Source organism: Carassius auratus, chromosome 6, assembly GCF_003368295.1.
Source record: "Carassius auratus strain Wakin chromosome 6, ASM336829v1, whole genome shotgun sequence".
NCBI lineage: Eukaryota > Metazoa > Chordata > Actinopteri > Cypriniformes > Cyprinidae > Carassius > Carassius auratus.
Window position 1 is genome coordinate 26,215,986 of NC_039248.1, and position 19,354 is coordinate 26,235,339.

Consider the following 19,354-nt stretch of genomic DNA (forward strand, 5'->3'; position numbering starts at 1 on the left):
GCGTCTTGCCTAACTGCACCATGGGATTGATTGGGCATGCTGTTGACATGCTGATCGCTCGCCCACGCAGGTTTTCAGGAGATTGTGTGGCAGTTTACGACTGTTTGAACAGAAAACATTCATTTATTTGGACGAAAGAAGACTTTTATCCTTTGTTCTCATTATTGTGATTTGAGACTGTCTGGTTCTCGTAATCTCATTGTTGGTGTTTGGTTCGTTTAATGCTGCCTCTGAGGTTAATGTCCAAGACTGTTAGCTTTCAGCAAAGCCAGGGGATTGATCAAGCCGAGCTGTTTTTAACATCTGCTTCACCTTTGTGACGTAAATGAAAGGCTGTTGGCTATTTAAAAACAAAGACAAACACTTTGAAATGTCAGCTTCGTGATTCAACAGGAAGTACAAACTGGTTTTTAGTGGCGCATAAAGTTCTCAATCTGACCTTTGACTATTTGAAGATATTTTGGTGTAGAAACATACAATATGTTTTTTAAAGATACTAATTGTGTGCTAATTTTAAACATTTTTTTTTACAATATTAATACAATACTGTTAAAATAGAGTAAAGTCTGTAAGATTTTTCTAAAGAATTACATTGATCAAAAATACTGCAAAATTGTAAAATATTATTAGGATTTTAATGAATTGTTTTCCGTTTGAATATATTTGCAAATGAAATTTATTCCTGTGATGCAAAGCAGAATTTTCAGCATAATTACTCCAGTCTTCAGCATCACATGGACCTTCAGAAATCATTCTAATATGCTGATTCACTGCTCAAGAAACATTTCTGCTTCATATTGATGTGAACCCCCCCCCCCCAGATCCCTTCCCCCCACTAATATACAATAACATGCACCAGTCACTTTGTGCAGCATTGGTCTGCTCACTACCTCATTCTCCAGGTAGCTGATATTATTCCACTACCTCATCAGTCAGTTAAATAAAATAACTGCTCTTGAGCCCTTTGCCACTTTAATCAGACTTAATAAGCTTTTGTTTTTGCACTAAATAATCTTTTATCTGCACTGTTTTTCACTTCATTGATTTGCACTCTATCTGCCTTTTGCCTTGCGCTGCTTTATTTAACTTTATTTTTAATTTTATTATATGTATTTTTTTTTACATTCTCTTATTGTATAGTTGTATCTACATTTTATATTTTGATCTAGATTTTTAGGCTTTAATGTTAACGTTATCTGTGTGCACCGGGGGTCTGAGAGCAACGCGATTTCGATTCTCTGTATGTATGTACTGTACATGTGGAAGAATTGACAATAAAGCAGACTTGAACTTGAACTTGAAACCACTATACATATTTATTTTCAGGATTCTTTGATGAATAGAAAATTCAGAAGAATAGCATTCATTTGAAATATGCATCATTACTGAATAAAAGTATTAAGTTCTTTAAAAAAAAACTAAATTACTGACCCCAAACTTTTGAACTGTAGTATGTGTGTGTGTGTGTGTGTGTGTGTGTGTGTATGCATTTATAAGACATAAACTGAAAATAACTGGCATAAAATAACATTAAATGAGATAAAATGATGCAGATATTTAGTTTTGCATACTTACTGTACGTTGCATTTTGATTGTTCGTTATGTGTGCAGATCCCGAGTCTCAAAGGAAACGGACGGTTCAGAATGTCCTGGACCTCAGACAGAACCTGGAGGAAACCATGTCCAGCCTGCGAGGGACTCAGCTCAGCCAGAGGTGAGTGAGAACCAGCACATGTTCATGGCATGAAGAAACACAGCCAGACTAATTCACGAGGATGCGAACTGCTGCTTTTCAATGAATCGTAAATCTGGGAGAACGCTCCACAATGTTCTTTGGAAACAATCTTCACGCACATTTGTGTCACAAAAGAGCACGAATATAAACAAGGCTTTACATTATACACAAACGATTACTTTTTCCACAACCATTCAGCCTCCCACGTCTTTTGGGAGAGTTGCCCCTTCAGTCGTTCAGACACCTGGCTGCCACATTCACAAATACACAATGAAACACTTTCCATCAGTGAATAACAACAAACACACAGAAATCAGCTGGACTCCAGGTTTTGCTACGGTCAGATATACAGCAATACTTAGCTGGACTTTTAGTCTTTCTTTCTTTCTGAAAAGGTTCTTTCACCTTGTTTTAAGAGTGAGTGTTTTGTAGATTATCATTTTTATAGTGTGTATACAGTGTATCTCATATACACATAAATCAAAAACATTTGCTATGCTAGTTCCCGGTGAACGGTTTTCCTTCCCCACAGGTGTGCTACAATAGATGTGCTTAGCCTAGCAATTCTGCTAACTTTGATCTCAGTACCTTCCTGAGTTTCACCCCTAGAGATCTCAACCTGTCCTTCCTCCTAACATCAAACCTTTCCCTGCAGGCTAACCATTCACTCCTCTACTAAGTTTCAGAGCAGAAAACTTTTGTAGTAGACATATAACACGCTTGAGACCTGCAGCTAATGCTGGCTCCATTTTAAAAGCAGCACTTGTATAAGACAGACGAGCTTCCAAAGACTTGATGGAGCAGGCGTAAAAATGATTCATACCAGATTAACCGCACTGAAGCCACAGATTCACAGCCACGCTGATGTGTGTGTGCATAATGAGCTTTCCTGTAATGGGATACTTCTGTTAGCCTTCAAGACATAGAGATGCATGACCAAATAGGACTCTGAATAGAGGTGCACTGTTTGATTTTTATTATCGTGTCGATTCTCGTCATACAGTACACCTGCTCGTCGAATCTGGATTCTGTCAAGATGTGCACTTGAATTGGAAAATGTGATTAGTTAATCACCGAACCACATGGATGCTTTTAAGTTCTCATGTTCTGTGTTTGTTTAGGAAATTGTTTGTGATGTGTTATGCTTTCACAAACAAGCCTTTTATCAGTTCAGCATGTTTCCGTAATGATGTGTGATGAGTGTTTAATCAAAACCCACAACTTCACAGTGGTTTAGAATCATTGATGTACTATAACAGTTTTTATTTTAAATTAGCTTTTATTTTTAGATTAAATTTTTTTTAATTTACTTTAAATTTTTGTAATTTTGTTGTGCTTTCTTCTTCTTCTTCTTCTTTTTATTTTAGTTAGTTATTTTAGTACATCAAGTTACACTAAATGAAAATGTAAAAACTGGAAAGCAGCTGAAAAAGTTATACTATAAAATTTAGTTAGTTTAGTACATTATGAAAATGAGAAATGCTGCCTTCAAAACTAGCTTTATAAATAAATAAAATAAACTTTTAAATAAAATATTTTATTTAAGGTTTTCGTTAAAGCTGCAGTCAGTAACTTTTAACGCTCTAGCGGTTAATAAACAGAACTGCTTGTGTCTTGCGGAAGAACATTGTAGCCGGATCTACTTCTCTCTGTTTATGTCTATGAAGAATCACAAAGGTACTGTGTTACTCCGCCGCGGTCCCCCCGAAGCAATCTAAAATAGTCCGAATATAAACACTTATTATAGGTGCGCCCTAGTGATTCAGGACAAGCTAAAAACACGGTTTGGAAAATGGATTCATGGTGTACTCCCTTATTATATACATTTTGTATACTTTGAACACAAACAAAGTTACGGACCGCAGCTCTGATTGGTTGTTTCTTACCTGGAGCGGATGAATTTCTGCAAATGGCAATAGGACCACTGGGAGGAACCAGAGGAGCTTGATTTTTTTCACAGATTATCTGTCTCATATTCTACTGTCAGGACATAATGACAGGTTTAACAAATTTGTAAAAAATACATTTTTACAAAAGATACCAACTGCAGCTTTAACTATGACAAGTTGCTCAATTTGAGGTATCATATCATTGTCTAAGCAATCCAACTAACAATTTTCAGTAAAATTTAAGAAGGACGGACCTGAACCATCTCGCATCATCGTAGCAACTGCATAGCAATGCACAATCAATCACTCAGAGCACCTTAGCAACTGTATACAACGCCTTGGCAACCACTCACAACATTACGGCTTTATGCTGGTGAAGTTGCAGTAAAGTCTGCTTTTGCCATTACAGTCATTGTTGATTTTAGTAATGAGAAAAATTCTATAAATGTTCTTGCCACATCGTGTGCGCCGTGGAGAGAGCACGACCTTTGCTTTGGCTTCATGTAGGATGTGATGTGGCACTGAAAGTGAATGGAAAAGCAGCTCATGAGGTTTGGGAGTGGCTGTGCCGTCTCTATGAAAGGTCCAATGCAGTGAAATGAGGCTGTGTGTGTGTTATTTTCAGATGTCTTTTGAAAATACTGAGAAATGAAACATTTATTCTGTCTTGAAACTCCCATATGGTCCTTTATTGTAAATCCAGGTCTTCTTCTAGTAATGCCAGCTGCAATGAGAGCCAGCAAGAGTCTAGATCATTCGTTCCATTTCATAATCAGCTCAACTGATATAGAATTCAGATGCATGAAAATTACAAATATGTGTAAAACTGAACTATTTTTTTTTCCACTGATGCAATTGTTGGGCCGAACAAATATGAAAATCAAATCGCTTTTTATTAGTGTTGTCAAAACGTTTAATCACATCCAATATAAAAGTTTTTATTTACATAATATATGTGTATATTTATTATGTATATATGAATACACACTCATGCAATATGTATCTTGAAAATATTCACATGTATCTACATGTATGTATTTATATTTATATAATAGATATTATAAATATATTTAATATACAAATATATAACATAAAAAATTGCAATCAGATTTTTGTTCTACCCCGAATCATTCAGCCCTTTAATACTCCATTGACAACTGAACAAAATTGTGAAAAATTATGAGGTAAACTCCAACAAAGTTGTTTTAAGGCTCCTTGCAGTATTTATTTATTTTATTTATTTTATTTTATTGTTTTTGCTGAAATGAAATGCAATTATTTCGTTGTATTAAACACACATTTCTACTTTATAGTTCATCATCATCATTATAATAATAATTTTATATAATTGAACCGGCCAAATTGCGTAGCTGTAAAATCAAGCACAGCAAACCAGAGCTCTTTCTTAAAAAATGAGTTTACTCCATAGTTAATTAAATACTATTTAGTTTTTTACCCCCAAATCACTCAGTCCTAAAATAGCCCATCAATAACAGACAGAAATGACTAACAGACATTTTTGCAAGAATAACAGACCAAATAATCCTCCTTCAGCTGGGTAACGCTAACCGAATAACCCAATGCCAGTGTTCGTGTGCTGTTTATGCCTCAAGCGCATCAAATATTTCAACCCACAAGTGTGCGTTTTCTGCCATTTCGCAGCTGTCTGATGGATTATCCTGAGAGAAGTGCATAAAAATAGCTCTTCCATGTTCATGTGGTAAAGGAAGTTGTTATATTATTCATTTGAGCTGGTGCATCTGGTTATGCAATCTTCATCCTCAACAGATGAATTCTCCCACAGATGCATCCTTCTCTTCAGTAGGCCATGAGTTCCTGTGGCTCAACAACCTATTATTATGTTGTGTTTTAAATGCACCAGCAACTCTCTTTTTCTATCTACAGTTGTCTGGACAGCAGCGTCTGCTACGACAGCGATGAAACCAATGCTCGTAGCATCTCCAGCCTCTCCAACCGCTCCTCTCCTCTCTCCTGGCGGCACGGACAGTCCAGTCCTCGTCTGCAGGCCGGCGATGCTCCGTCCTCAACGGGCAGCAGCTATGTGTCGGGCAGCAAGGCCTCGTCTCAGTACACCTCTCACACCATGCCTGCCCGCTGCTCCAGCCGCCTCAGCCACACGTCACGCAGTGACTTCATCGAAGGTCTGGACGCCGGAGACAGAGACCTCAAGTCTGGTTACCTGAGTGATTCTGATGTACACTGCAAGAGCCTTAATGACGACGACGATGACGACAATCTGGCCAATGGGTGAGTGTCTGCATGTGTTGCTTTGCTAAATATCTCTAGTTTACTACACTCTATAAAAAGAAAGCTTCTAAATAGGGCTGGGCGATATATCTAACAATATGACCACGCGCATAGTGAGTAAACCTGGTTCTGTGATTAGCGCTAAATCACCATCACCTGCTTATAATTGGAGCAGCATTTAATAGACAGAACCGTAGATCACTTGCAAGCTACGCAATATCGCGTTCATTATCCCAGATGAATCGCATTCGATAATGTATGCGATATTGCGTAGCTTGTAATTGATTTACTGTTCTGTCTATTAAATGCCGCTCCATTTGAAAGCAGGTGATGGTGATTTAGCGGTAATCAAGGAACCAGATTTACTCACTAGATGCGCGTGGCCATATTGTTAGATATATCGTCGCCCAGCCCTACTTCCAAAAGTAGGTTTTCATAGCGATGCAATAGAAGAATGGTTTTGGATTCCTCAAAGAACCTTTCTGTGAACTTTGTGTAAAAATTCTTATTGTGAAGAAGAACATCTCAAGACACTTTTTTGACAATGAAGAACCTTTTGTGCAGTTGAATAGTCATATGGATGTTAAAGGTTCTTCATCAATGTCAATAAAGAAGCGGCACTTTTGAGAGTATAAGAACCATTTTGGGTTCCAAAAGAACTTTTTAGTGAACAGTTCTTAATAGAAGCATTTGTTCCTCAATTTTGAAAAACCTTTTTCCACTATAAATAGTTTGTGCAGTTGAATGGTTCCATGAATGTTTAAGGTTCTTCGTGGAACCATTGATGCGAATAAAGAACCATAATTTTTGAGAGTGAACCATTTTTTTAAAGACATTTTTGAATTTCAGTAAAATGTGCTTAGAACCATTTTTCTTCAGTTTAAAGAACATTTTAGACATCTAAAGAACCTTTTTTCATGATAAAGAAACGTGGAAATGTTTCACTGATGTTAAAGGTTCTTCATGGAACCATTGATACCAATAAATACAACTTTATTATTGAGATTGTACCATTTTTCCATTATAAAGAAACTTGGGAATATTCCATGAATGTTAAAGGCTTTTCATGGAAATATCAATGTCAATGCAATCACTTTTAACAGTTCTTAAAATAAGAATTTGTTTCTCAATTTTGAGGAACATTTAAATAATCTAAAGAATCTTTTCCTACTATAAAGAACCTTTTGTATAGTGGATTGGATCCATTAAAGATTCTTCATGGAACCGTTGATACTAATATTTCAGTACAAAGCTCTTAACAGATTTTCTTCTTCTTCTTAATTTAAAGAACATGTTAAACATCTAAAGAACCTTTTTCCATTATAAAGAAGCTTGTTCCATGGATGTTAGAGGTTCTTTCTGGAACCATCAGGGCCAGTGAAGAACCTTTATTTGTAAGAGTGAACTGGCAGACTTTATGAAGACATTCGTAATGTGTTAATAATGTCATGAATGGGACTGTTATCCTGCCATGTAAGTACACTAGATTAAAAAGTCAACAGTGAGCATGGCATCAAAGAGGGCTCATGCTAATGAGACGCCCTCCTCCTGGCACAGCTTCGTAACATTACTACAGGACTCTCAGACATTTAAAAAGGATGCTCTAAAATGTATAAAACTTGTGTATTGGGGCTCAGTGCATAATATTTTCACTGCAGCTTTGAAATCTGTATAGACTTTAAAGTTTGGGGTTGGTAAGATTTTTAAAATATGACTGGAGTCTCTAATGCTCACCAAGGCTGCATTTATTTGATTAAAATACAGTAAAAAAAAGTAATATTATTACAGTTTAAAATAACTGTTTTCAATGTGAATATATTTAAAATGTTAATTGATTCCTGTGATGTGCAGCTGGAATTTCAGCATCATTCCTCCAGTCTTCAGTGTCACATGATCTTCAGAAATCAGAATAATATGATGATTTACTGCTCAAGAAACATTTCTGATTATTAACAATTTTGAAAACACTTGTGCTGCCAAATACTTTTGTGGAAACTTTTTTTTCTTTGATGGATAGAAAGTTCAAAAGAACAGCTTTTATTTCAAAATAGAAATTACATATCTTTACTGTCACTTTTGATCAGTTTAATGCATCTTTACTTTATAAAAGTATGAATTCCATAAAAAAAAAATCTTCTAACCCTAAACTTTTAAACACCAGTGTGTGTTGACTGTCACTCTTGGTTCAGTTCAGTGATATTGATTATTAAGTATGACAGATTGGAGGATGTGTTGTGAGCATCAAAAAGAGAAATTCTCAGCTTTATGCAAATGAATAGCAAAGAAACATATTACTTCAAGAGAAGGAACATTGGTTGTATCTTATAGTAATGTATCATAAATACACAGCTGTGATCTCCATCATGCTCATGCATCATATTTTGTAAGAATGCTTCACTACTAGAGTTCCACTTTTTCTTTTTTAAATCAGCGTTCCAAAATTCTAAAGATTTCCTTCATTCATGGTATTATAGATCAAAGCACGTGTTGACATCTTCACTTCCCTTTTTGAACTGTCTCCAAAGACAAACTTTTTCTGTGCAGCTTTAGCAGCGAACCTTCTACGTTTCAATGCATCCAATTGCCATTCTGCAAGGTTGTCTCAGTTATATCATCTAACTCAATGATTTCATTGTAATTTGCATGCCATAGTGACCTTGTGCTCCTTTTGGACTCGGTCAGCACGCAGCAGCAGGAGTGACAGCAGGTGTCTGCTCTGAACTCAGTCACCTCCAGATTTGAAGACCATACCCACTCCTGTACTGGCCTCGATTGTCTTTCTAATTCCGCTTTTATTAGCAGAGAGTTTGAAGTTTTTAGCACAGCACACTTCTCGGTCACACCCCCCCGAATACACACGTTGCACGCGTAGTGAGATGATGAAATCCAGGCCAGTTCTCTTGGGCGTGAATCTGGGCTTTATCTGGGAGGCTCATGCGGAGGGATTTAGCGAGTGCCGCATGATGGTGGGGTGATCAAACCCAGCCCCCGTTCAATGCAGTGAGAAGAGAGAGCGGGAGAAACTTACATAAGAGAACAGCGCTCAACAATACAGATCATCAGAGAGCTTTGGGTCAATTGAAGGAGCTGTGGCTTATATTATTGGGGTAGATTTATCCCTCCTGTTGTGTTTGAGTCAATTTGACCCACAATTAATTTTCAAACTGCTCGAAATACTGATTAAACCGTTTATTTGAGAGTACTTTCTATTAAGGATCATGGATGTGCATGCAAAGCTTCGACACATGGATGTGTTTTGGATAGGCTGTATAAAATATTGTGATTTTTAATGCAATTTTCCCAAAATCAACAATATATAATCACTAAAGAGTCAGGTAAAAAACTAAAACCTTAATTGTATTTTGTCAAACACTAAAATCTACAATACAATATGAAATTTAAGACTCAAAGTATAAAAATATAACAAAACAAAATAGAAAAAAAAACAAAACAAGGAATTGTTAAATTATTTCGCAGGTTTTGAATTCTCTAACAAGCTACAAGAGTGGGTTTCTGTTTTCACGTTAATCATTATTTTATTTTTTTTGCAAATTGCATTGAAAAGTCCATTTGACCTCCAACACCAAAGTTGTTCTCCGTTTTCGAACACAGTGGGTTTGCACATGCAAACTTTTAGATGTGTTGGTTAAGTTGTACATAGTTGTCAAATTAACCTAACATTTAAAAAAAAATCTGAAATTATAAGAATTTCCCTAATTTTTTTCTGCTTGCCATTAATCTAAAATAAAATTAAATCTAAAATTATTTTTTGATGCATTAACTGAAACTGCATTCCCAGCATACTTTGCATAGGACTGAACTGGGAATGTAAATGTCTTATTTTAAAAGTGTTATTTTATGCGAGGAATAATTTAGTAAAAGCTAAACTACATATTCACTTAATTCTACTTACTTAAACTTAGTTAACATGTAGTTACTCCTAATATAAAATTTTCTTAAAATCTAAGTGTAAAAAAATCTTAATTTAATTGCATTGTGATTTTAATTAAGCTCAGTGTATGTTTTTAGCTTTTTTTAACATGTTCATAATACATTTTTGTAGATTTTTGTAGCTTTTGACAGCGAGTGGCATGCTGGTGATTTGAGCAGAAGAACTGCACGAGTTAATTCAGTGAGGACGAGTCTGGATGTGGTAACCATGGAGATAAACTGATGAGGAGATGGAGGGAAACGGTGAGGTTTTCCCTCACAGATGCTTCAGTCGCATTCGATCAATCCCATGTTCTTGTTGTTGCGAGTGTGCATGTGAAACATGTTAATATCATGGTACTTTTGATATGCAATATGAAATGATTGATTAGGATACAAGACAACAGAAAGGCTGTGATTAGGTTGGAGGTTTGTGTGAATAAAAGTGGAGAAAATAGCACAGTTTAGCACATATCACATTTGCATGAGCTGGGCTGGAAGATGACAGTATATTCACTTTTGCTAGATAAGTAATCGTAGCTAAGAGCTGGTTTGGAAGCCAGCTGCTGAAGTTTGTTGCTCCTCAGTTTACAAATATAGGCAAAAAGCTAAGACTGTAGTTAGACAGATAGCATGTATTGATTGTGTCTGGCCTTAGGCGAGCACATGTTAGCGTCTGTTGCTGTGTGCCTTTTTCCCCTGAGAGTGTCATTGGATAGTGACCCGTTCTGTTCCTATTCATGGTCAAACTCATCCTGGCTATTTAATGGTAATGCAAAGTGATTTACTGATTTTCAAGTGCTATGTTTTTAAGACAAGTATCATGTTTTCCCAGCATTAAGACCAGCATTAGGGTAATTAAACACACTCCCACTCTCGCTAATGGAAAAATCTAATTTCTAATTATATTATATTATATTATATTATATTATATTATATTATATTATATTATATTATATTATATTATATTATATTATATTATATTATATTATATTATATTATATTATATGCAAGTATAAGTGTATAAGTTATTCTAATTAAATATAAAATAGTCTAATTTCTTAAACATGAAAAATGTGTGTATTGTATTGTGTATATTGTATATAAAATTACATTGAAAAATTATATTAAAAAATTTGAATTATTATTTGTTATTATATAAATTTGATGCATTAATTACTATATAAAATAATATATAATTTATTGTTTGAAAAAATCTAATTTATGTAAGTAGAAAAATATAAGTACTAAATGATATTCTATATTTTATATACAATTATTAAAAATATACAATATAATTTAGTACTTTAATTTTTATTAATTAAAATTTTACAAACAATTTTTAATTATTATTTTAAATGTATCATTAATAAAGTTAATAATAAAACAAAGTAAAACAAAATCATATATTTCCGTATAAAATAAATATTTGCATGGTAGTATTTTTGTTTCTGTTGAATCAATTTAAATTAACAATTTATAATCGTGCTATATATAAACATTTAGTTCACAAAATGAAAGTAAATCATGCATTTCATTGATGATATTTCGTTAATGGCAATTCTGTTAATGGCAAAGTGGTTGCAATCTTTTTATTTTAGCTATATTTAAATAAACTAATTTAGTTGATTAACTTTCAGAAAAAATATTTTATTTAAATGTAGCTAAAATAAATTGATTGCAACCACTTATCACACATTTTTTTTTAGTAAATTCAATGAATCATTTTTTTTTCAATGCTCTTGCACAATGACGCTGCAAATAAAGCTTATGAAGGTTACTTTAACCTTCTTTGTATGATCTCATGTTCTGAGGTCTGAGTGCTGTTCCATGTTCTGGTCTCCATATGTCCCTCTGGTACAGATATTACGCTCTCATATTTCCCCCTAAAGCTGGAGCATACAGTACATACGAGAGGATGATTTCAGTGCTGATATTCCTGTTAGTTACACTGTCTCTGATGCTCAATGCTCCTAGATGCTGAAAGATCACAGGCTGAGCATCTTGACCTCAAAACGTCACAACAGCAGCACAACTACAGCAACTTGTTTACATACTTGTATATAGTTGTATTTAGATGATCATTTCTGTAAAGGTATTTTTATTGGCCACTAGGTAAAAAGTGTAATAATTGATATTAGTAGTAGTAATAGTACTTTATTGTTCACCCTAAGCTGAAAATCAATCTTTGGTCTCGCCATACAATCACAAAACAATTAACAATACACAACATCCAATAAATACATCTAACAACATCCACAATGACAAAATTAAAATATGCATTTCCTACTTATCATTCAAAAGACTTATTGCATTTGTTACGAAAGTTTATTTATATATTGCTTTATTGGTGTTTTGTAATGACGACGTGATGTAATAATCCAAAAACATGATTCAAGGAGTGTGTTGTGTCTCTTGTTACAATCAAAGCTTTTCTCTGAACAGCAATTTGGTATAACGGAGCGAATGACTTTAGCTTTTTATAAGCTACTCTTATAATTCTGTCTAATTTAACTTTATTGGCAGAAGTAACTCGTCCGAACCACACAGTTATATTACACCTAAAACACTCTCAATTAAACCTGTATAAACTCTTTGCAACACAGCTTTGCTCACACAGTTTCCTTAGAAAGAATAGCCTTTGATTTGCTTTCTAACAAAAGAGCCACATTATCAGAGAAGTTCAATTTACAGTCAATCATGATTCCTAAATACTTAAAAGTCTTCACAGTTTCAACAGTTTGATCACATAACATTATGTCTGTTAGAGGCTCTGAAAGATTTAAAATCAACTTACATTTATCAATAAAGAACTTTCTTCACACCATATTAGGTTTAGTTTTTATTTTCAGGTTCCTGATCTTTACTCTAAGGTATCTGCAGTAAAATATTTAAAGGGTTAAGGAATATCTTCGTCTGGTTGTCTGTGAACATGCAGCAGATGCAGCGGCGTCGGTGCATGGGCTGGGATGTGTTGCCATGGTAACCCCCATCATCCTGACTCTCGTTGACCCAGTGAAGCCGTGTGTGTGTGTGTGTGTGTGTGAGTGCAGATGGAAAATGGCTGCTGATGAACGGCTGCATGCCACTGATTCTGGATGTGCTAGTAATCAGTTCAGCAATGGCTTTCTTCCTGTTTCTTTTCAGGCAGGGTTTTTACGAGGCATTAGGAGTGCAAATCACGTCTGCAAACTGCATTGGGATTTTAGCATAAATGCTTATTAAAATGAGGAGTGAAAAAGACATCTCTGCATCTCTTCCCTTCTCCAGCTTGTTTTCAATCTAGTCGTCTAATAAACCTGGCATTGTGTGTTACGATTATTGTCAGCTCTTTCATTACTTTGTTCTTTTGTAAGTCGCTTTTGATAAAAGCATATGTACAAATGTAATGTTGCATAATGTAAGTATATAATTAATGTGTATTTACTGTTCATTTATTCTAAACCACTATAGAAAATAAACACTGTAAAAAAAAAAAAAAAAAAAAATATATATATATATATATATATATATATATATATATATATATATATATATATATATATATATATATATATATATATATATATATAATAATTTAACTGAAAGTATTGTAGAAATGCTTCAATGTTACCTTTTATATTTAGACAGTTTTAGTATGAAATAATATTTTAAAATATTTTGTTGTTGTTTTCATTATATTTATTTGTAATTATATTATTGAAAATATATATTTAAGACAATGCCTTTTAATCGAAAAGAATGAAAGGATTTATAATAATATTAATTATTACTGTATAGAATGATATTTAAAAGCACAAAAGTAGTCATATAATTTATTTATATTTATAAACTTTATTACTGAAATTATATTTTACAAAACAATAGATGTCATGGTAAAACAAAAATATTAATTTTTCTTTACTAAAAAGTATGAGTCACTTTATGACAAAAAATATATAATTAATTGTATTATTTACATTAATATTTAACAATACAATACCTGCAATTTCATGGTTAAATATTGTTAATATAATTTTTTTATAATCTATGGGGAAAAGAGCATTGCATTACATTGAAAATCTTATTTTTGTTATTAATTATGTGCATTATAGAGTTTTTTTTGATTAGTTTAGTGGTGTGTATTGGCCTGATATCTGTGCATGTGTGTAATTTAGAGAATCAAACTGTTTTTGCAGTTCAATTGACAATATATCATATTTACCATTTTAAGCTTAAATTATGGTCAACAATGTTACAACTCATACTGTGGCTTTAATAGTAAAGTTCTAGCAATCCCTAGCAACTACTAGCTAAACTTAGTTCAAGCTAAATGTATATGCAGTTTGTTAGAAATTCTAGACACGCAAGTATTTAGATATTTCCAAAGCCTCATTCACAAGAAGCTTTCACAGGATGTGATCCATTAACCATAGGAGGAAAGATGAGCAGATCTCTGAGCATGTGGTCATCAGCTGTCCTTCAAACAAATAAACACACCGCAAGAACATCTGGAGAGGTGTCTGGGGTCTTGAGGGGTATTATTGTAAGACTCCCATTACATACACACTCTCTATGTGTGGTCAGGCTGAATGCTGGACGCGTCAGTAACTCTACTGCATCAGTCTTCTCTGTGCTCATAACAGAGGGTGTGACGAGGTCTTACTTCACATGTTGTGACCCCTGCTGGAGACATACTGTAGCAGCAGAAGCCTTTAGTTTAACATGCAAGCCTTTTTTATTTTTCAAGATGTGCAATGCAAAGCATATGAGATTTTAAAAGGTTGAGAAGCACAGAAGCATGTGAAATGCATGTGTGTGACGCACAGGTCGGTGAAATATTATAACAGCTTCTCTCTGCTGTGGGTGTCTGGTGTGGGTGTCAGTGAATTATCGCTATTCTTAGGTTTCTGTTGTGTTGGTGCAGATCTGTGTGCTGTGGATTGACATGGAATTGCCGATAAACAAGTAAATAATTAAAGAAAGATTTTATCTCCATGCAGAGATTTAAAATGAAATGGAGACTTTTACAGGAATAGTTCAACGAAAAAATTAAACATTTAATTTGTTGAATATCTTCCCTCAAACCATTCAAGATGAAGATGAGTTTGTTTCTTCATCAGATTTGCATTTAATCACTTGCAGTGATACCGGATACTGTGCAGTGAATGGGTGCCGTCAGAATGAGAGTCCAAAGAGCTGATAAAAACATCACAATAATCCACACCACTCCAGTCCAGCGATTAACACCTAGTGAAGCCAAAAGCTTGTGTGTTTGTAAGATGTTTTTAACTTCAATCCATTGCTTCCGGCTAAAATACCAGTGCATAATCAATAATAATGCTAAAGTAATCCCATCTGAATCTGGATGATATCCACACAGATCAAGCACCATTTACAAGTCTAAAACAGCTCTAAAGAAATATGTGAGTGGATTTTAATGTGAGAGGACAACAGGAGATAAACTTTTCCACAGGAGGAAGCGTTATTATGCCGTAGATTATAGACTGTCACTATTTTAGCCCAAAGTAACAGTTTGAAGTTAAAAACACCTCAGTGGTGTATTTGTTTCTTACAAACATGCATCTTTTGGCTTCACAAAACATTTTTATGATGATGTGTTTATCAGCTGTTTGGACTCTCTTTCTGATGGCACCCATTCACTGCAGAGCATCCATTGGCAAGCAAGTGGTGTAATTTCTCCAAATCTGTTCCCGTGAAGAAACAAACTCATCTACATCTTCGACTGAGAGTGAGTACATTTTTGTGTGATTTATTCCTTTAGTTCTCATGTTTTTCAAATAAAGCAGTCTATATTTCAAAAGAGAGATCTATGTACTCAGATTTGCTGAAATATAAAAATATGCAAATATGCAGAGATCCTAATATGAACTCAAAAATATATGCAAATGATCTGATCAGCTATCCATGCTCATTTTATAGCTCTATACACTGTATATTATTGTCTATTGACTCATTAGTGGATATTGTATTACTAAAAATATTCAAGGAGAACCATTCGAGATGAAGTTGATGCAGTGATTCATAACTGAGACATATCCTGAGCAATGATTTTTCTTCTGAACATGTGCATAGAAAGTGTATATCTCTTTTATTAATGTCCCAGGCTTGAGTTGCTGTATTGTGGTTTGAGATATTCACATAATTTGTTTCCAGTTCTGTGAACATAACTCACCATCTTACATCTTGATCTAACAGATGCTTTGTGTAAAAGACTTTCTAAAGCACTTTGTTACATAAAAGTCAGTCAATTACCACACAGTAACACGTGCATGGTGGAGCATTTGTTCATGCAAAAGTGGTTTGATGGGTTTGAAGTCATTTGATTTATAGTTTGACTGAAATCTTAATTTAATAATTGGGTATAAAGTGAATGATGTGTTATTCATGCACTGCATTGGTCTTAATCACAGAGTTCAAAGTAGCCTGATGTAGTGATGTTATGCATTTATCATAATGCCAAACAACAGAAATAATTAGCTAATGCACAGAAGTAAGTGTTTTATAATACTCTGTGTTTTATTTTTTTACTGAAAAAACAATTGCAGTCTATTTTACTTCCATGTGTTTTAGATTATAACTACGGAGCCCCACACATGACATGCAAGAAAAAAATTAATAAATCATTCCCTCGAAGTACTTGAATGTGCACATGACTACTATTTCGTTCCCTTGATTTAAAGAATCATGCACACAATTTATAAATCGAGGTAACAAAATAGTAAATCATGCACACAATTTAGCATACTTTTGTGCAGGGCTCCGCTAAAACTGAAAAAGACAGTTCTGAATTTGAGTTTGCACTCCTTATTCTAAACAATTTAAATATTAGGGTATTGCATTGTGAGAAAAAAATATGAATATGCACATTTTTGTGATTTAAATGCATTTCTTTTTAGATTTAATGTCCTAATCTGAACTTTTATTAAGCCTTCAAATACATATTTATAGGGCTGTAAAGTTATTGTAAAGTAAATCAGTTTACTATTTGCGGAAACACGCTGTTTACACATTATGATTATCCATGCTTAGTAATCATGTGCATGCATAACCTCATGGCTAAAAGAGCACGGGCCACACACAGTGTGTTTGGTATAGATATCTGTGTGTATATGTGTAGACATGGTTCGGCACCACTGGAGCCACATGAAAGAAATGAATGACAGCAAACCATCCGAGCTTCATTTCACTCAGTAACGCGTTCACAGCTAATATATTCCTGCATTTCCCCATTCTTCTCACGCTCACATGGTGCTCATTGAGTCTTCCCCCTCCAGACTCTGGCGTGAATGAAGCAGAAGCTCGGACATCAAAGGTGAACAGAGATAAAAGATATTCACTGTGAGTTTAGCCATCTGGAAAAGCCATTAAGGGACTGTCATGGAAAGTTTGTGTGTTTCTGGCTTCAGCTGCTTCAGACACAGCCAGAAGTTTATCTCACCAGTATTTCAGTAGATGTGGGTGTTGTAAATCTAAAGCTCAAAACATTTCCATAAATCTTTTACTGTATACTGTACATTATAACAGGTACTCCGCTTGTGCCCTGTGATGATATGTTGATTTGATACACTACCATTCAAAAGTAAGATTTCTTATAAAGTCACTTATGTTCACCAAGGCTGCATTTATTTGGTAATAGTGATATATGGTTAAAATGTGTATATATTGTAAAATGTAATTGATTGCTGCGATCAAAGCTGAAATTTTAGTAGGACTGGAGCTATAGATTATTTTAGTAATCGAGTATCCTACTGATTATTCCAATGATTAATCAAGTATTTCGGATAAGAAGTGATTTTTCTTTCTTAAAGAGCAATGCTAAATATACAAGAGAAAATAAGATAGGTCTCTTAAAATAAACAACTCATTTGTTTCCCTTTCATAAAAATATACTGTTTTATTGCTGAAATTGCATGCATTAATAACCATGAAAACTAAACCAATTTAATGCATTTACCATAATTGGCAACTTACATACAAAATGCAAATACATCAGCATCATTCCTCCAGTCTTCAGAGTCACATTATCTTCAGAAATCATTCTAATATACTGATTTGCTGCTCAAGAAACATTTCTGATTTTTATAAGTGTTGAAAATAGTTGTGCTGCTTCATATTTCTGTGGAAACCATGATATGTTTTTTCAGTATTCTTTGATGGATGAAAAAGTTCAAAAAGAGCATTTATTTGGCATACAGTAGAATGTTTTGTAACATTCTAAATATATTTACTGTCACTTTTGATCAATTTATGCATGAATAAATGTACAACCGCAAACTTTTAAATAGTAGTGCATGCAACATACTGAATGATTTCAATATTCATGTGCCAGGATTTACAGAATATGCTACTCCAACATACCTAAGAAAAAAAATACTGTGCCATTACATGCACAACAAAGTGTGCAATAACCATGAAGTGATGCATGAAGAATTCTCAAAAGTTATGCTGTTTGAATGCATTATTTTATTATTTTTGTAATAACTAGTAGGTTTACTAGTAATACTGGTATTAGTTATACTTTAGACAGATCATTTCAATGTATGCGAGGTGTGTGTGTGTGTGTTCCACACACACACACACACACACACACACACACACACACATATATATATATATATATATATATATATATATATATATATATATATATATATATATGGAAGGTTTGATAGAAATGTCCTGCAGTCAGTAAGTGACTGTAAGTGCAGCAGTCGGTCGTCTTCATCAGGTCCAGCAGTAACGCATCTGTACTGGCTCTCGCTGGACGCTGCACATCTGGATGTGATTACAGCTGTCCAGGAGGTGGGGGTGTTTGACGGGGGTGTTGCCTGTGTGAGAGGGACTCCTGGTCTCAAGCGGATAGTTTCTGTGGATGTGAGTTGGATTAAGCGTGAACAAAGACAGGATAACTGTGCGTGATTCATCAGCGATGAATGAGGGATTCGCGCGCAGGGAGTTTCGCCCTCTGACGACATCCGCGTGTCTGAACAGGACCATGTTCTTTTCAAAGTAAGTAAAGTTTTTTTTTTTTTTTGGCAATTATGAAAGGAAAAAACTTTGCCAGCAATATTTTTTCTTTTACTAGTCCCCTGTTATTTTAAAGGATTATCAGTTGTGGACACTGTTCTGTATTACTTACAGTTCTATATTCTGATTGGATGAGTTGCGTTGGAAGCCAGTGTAAACAAACATGTGAGCACACATTATAGTCGAATGCTTATAGTTGCAGCCTACAGTTGCTCATTAACCATGTTACTTGGTGGAATAATTGCTTATTATTAATAATATTAATATTAAAATAAACATCACTGGACATTATTGTCTTTTGTACAGTGTGTTTTTGGTATAGTTTATATAATAATATATTAATTGCTATTTTGAATTAGTTTTAAAAATTTTCAGTTTTCATTTTAATTCATGTTTTAGTAATTTTGTTATTTGATTTCATTTTTAGTAGTTTCTGTTTGACTTTACCTATACAAATTTATTAAGTATTATATTTATAATAATGTTATTATTATAATATATT

The 19,354-nt window shown here is 34.2% G+C and overlaps 1 protein-coding gene across 1 annotated transcript in view; it reads left to right on the forward strand.

The window, feature by feature from the left end:
* Window positions 1-19,354, forward strand: part of nav1b (neuron navigator 1b) — a 66,161-nt gene that overhangs the window by 3,951 nt on the left and 42,856 nt on the right. The window contains 2 exon segments of the mRNA XM_026266104.1: window positions 1,612-1,714; window positions 5,530-5,892. Coding sequence (XP_026121889.1) covers window positions 1,612-1,714; window positions 5,530-5,892 — 466 coding nt within the window.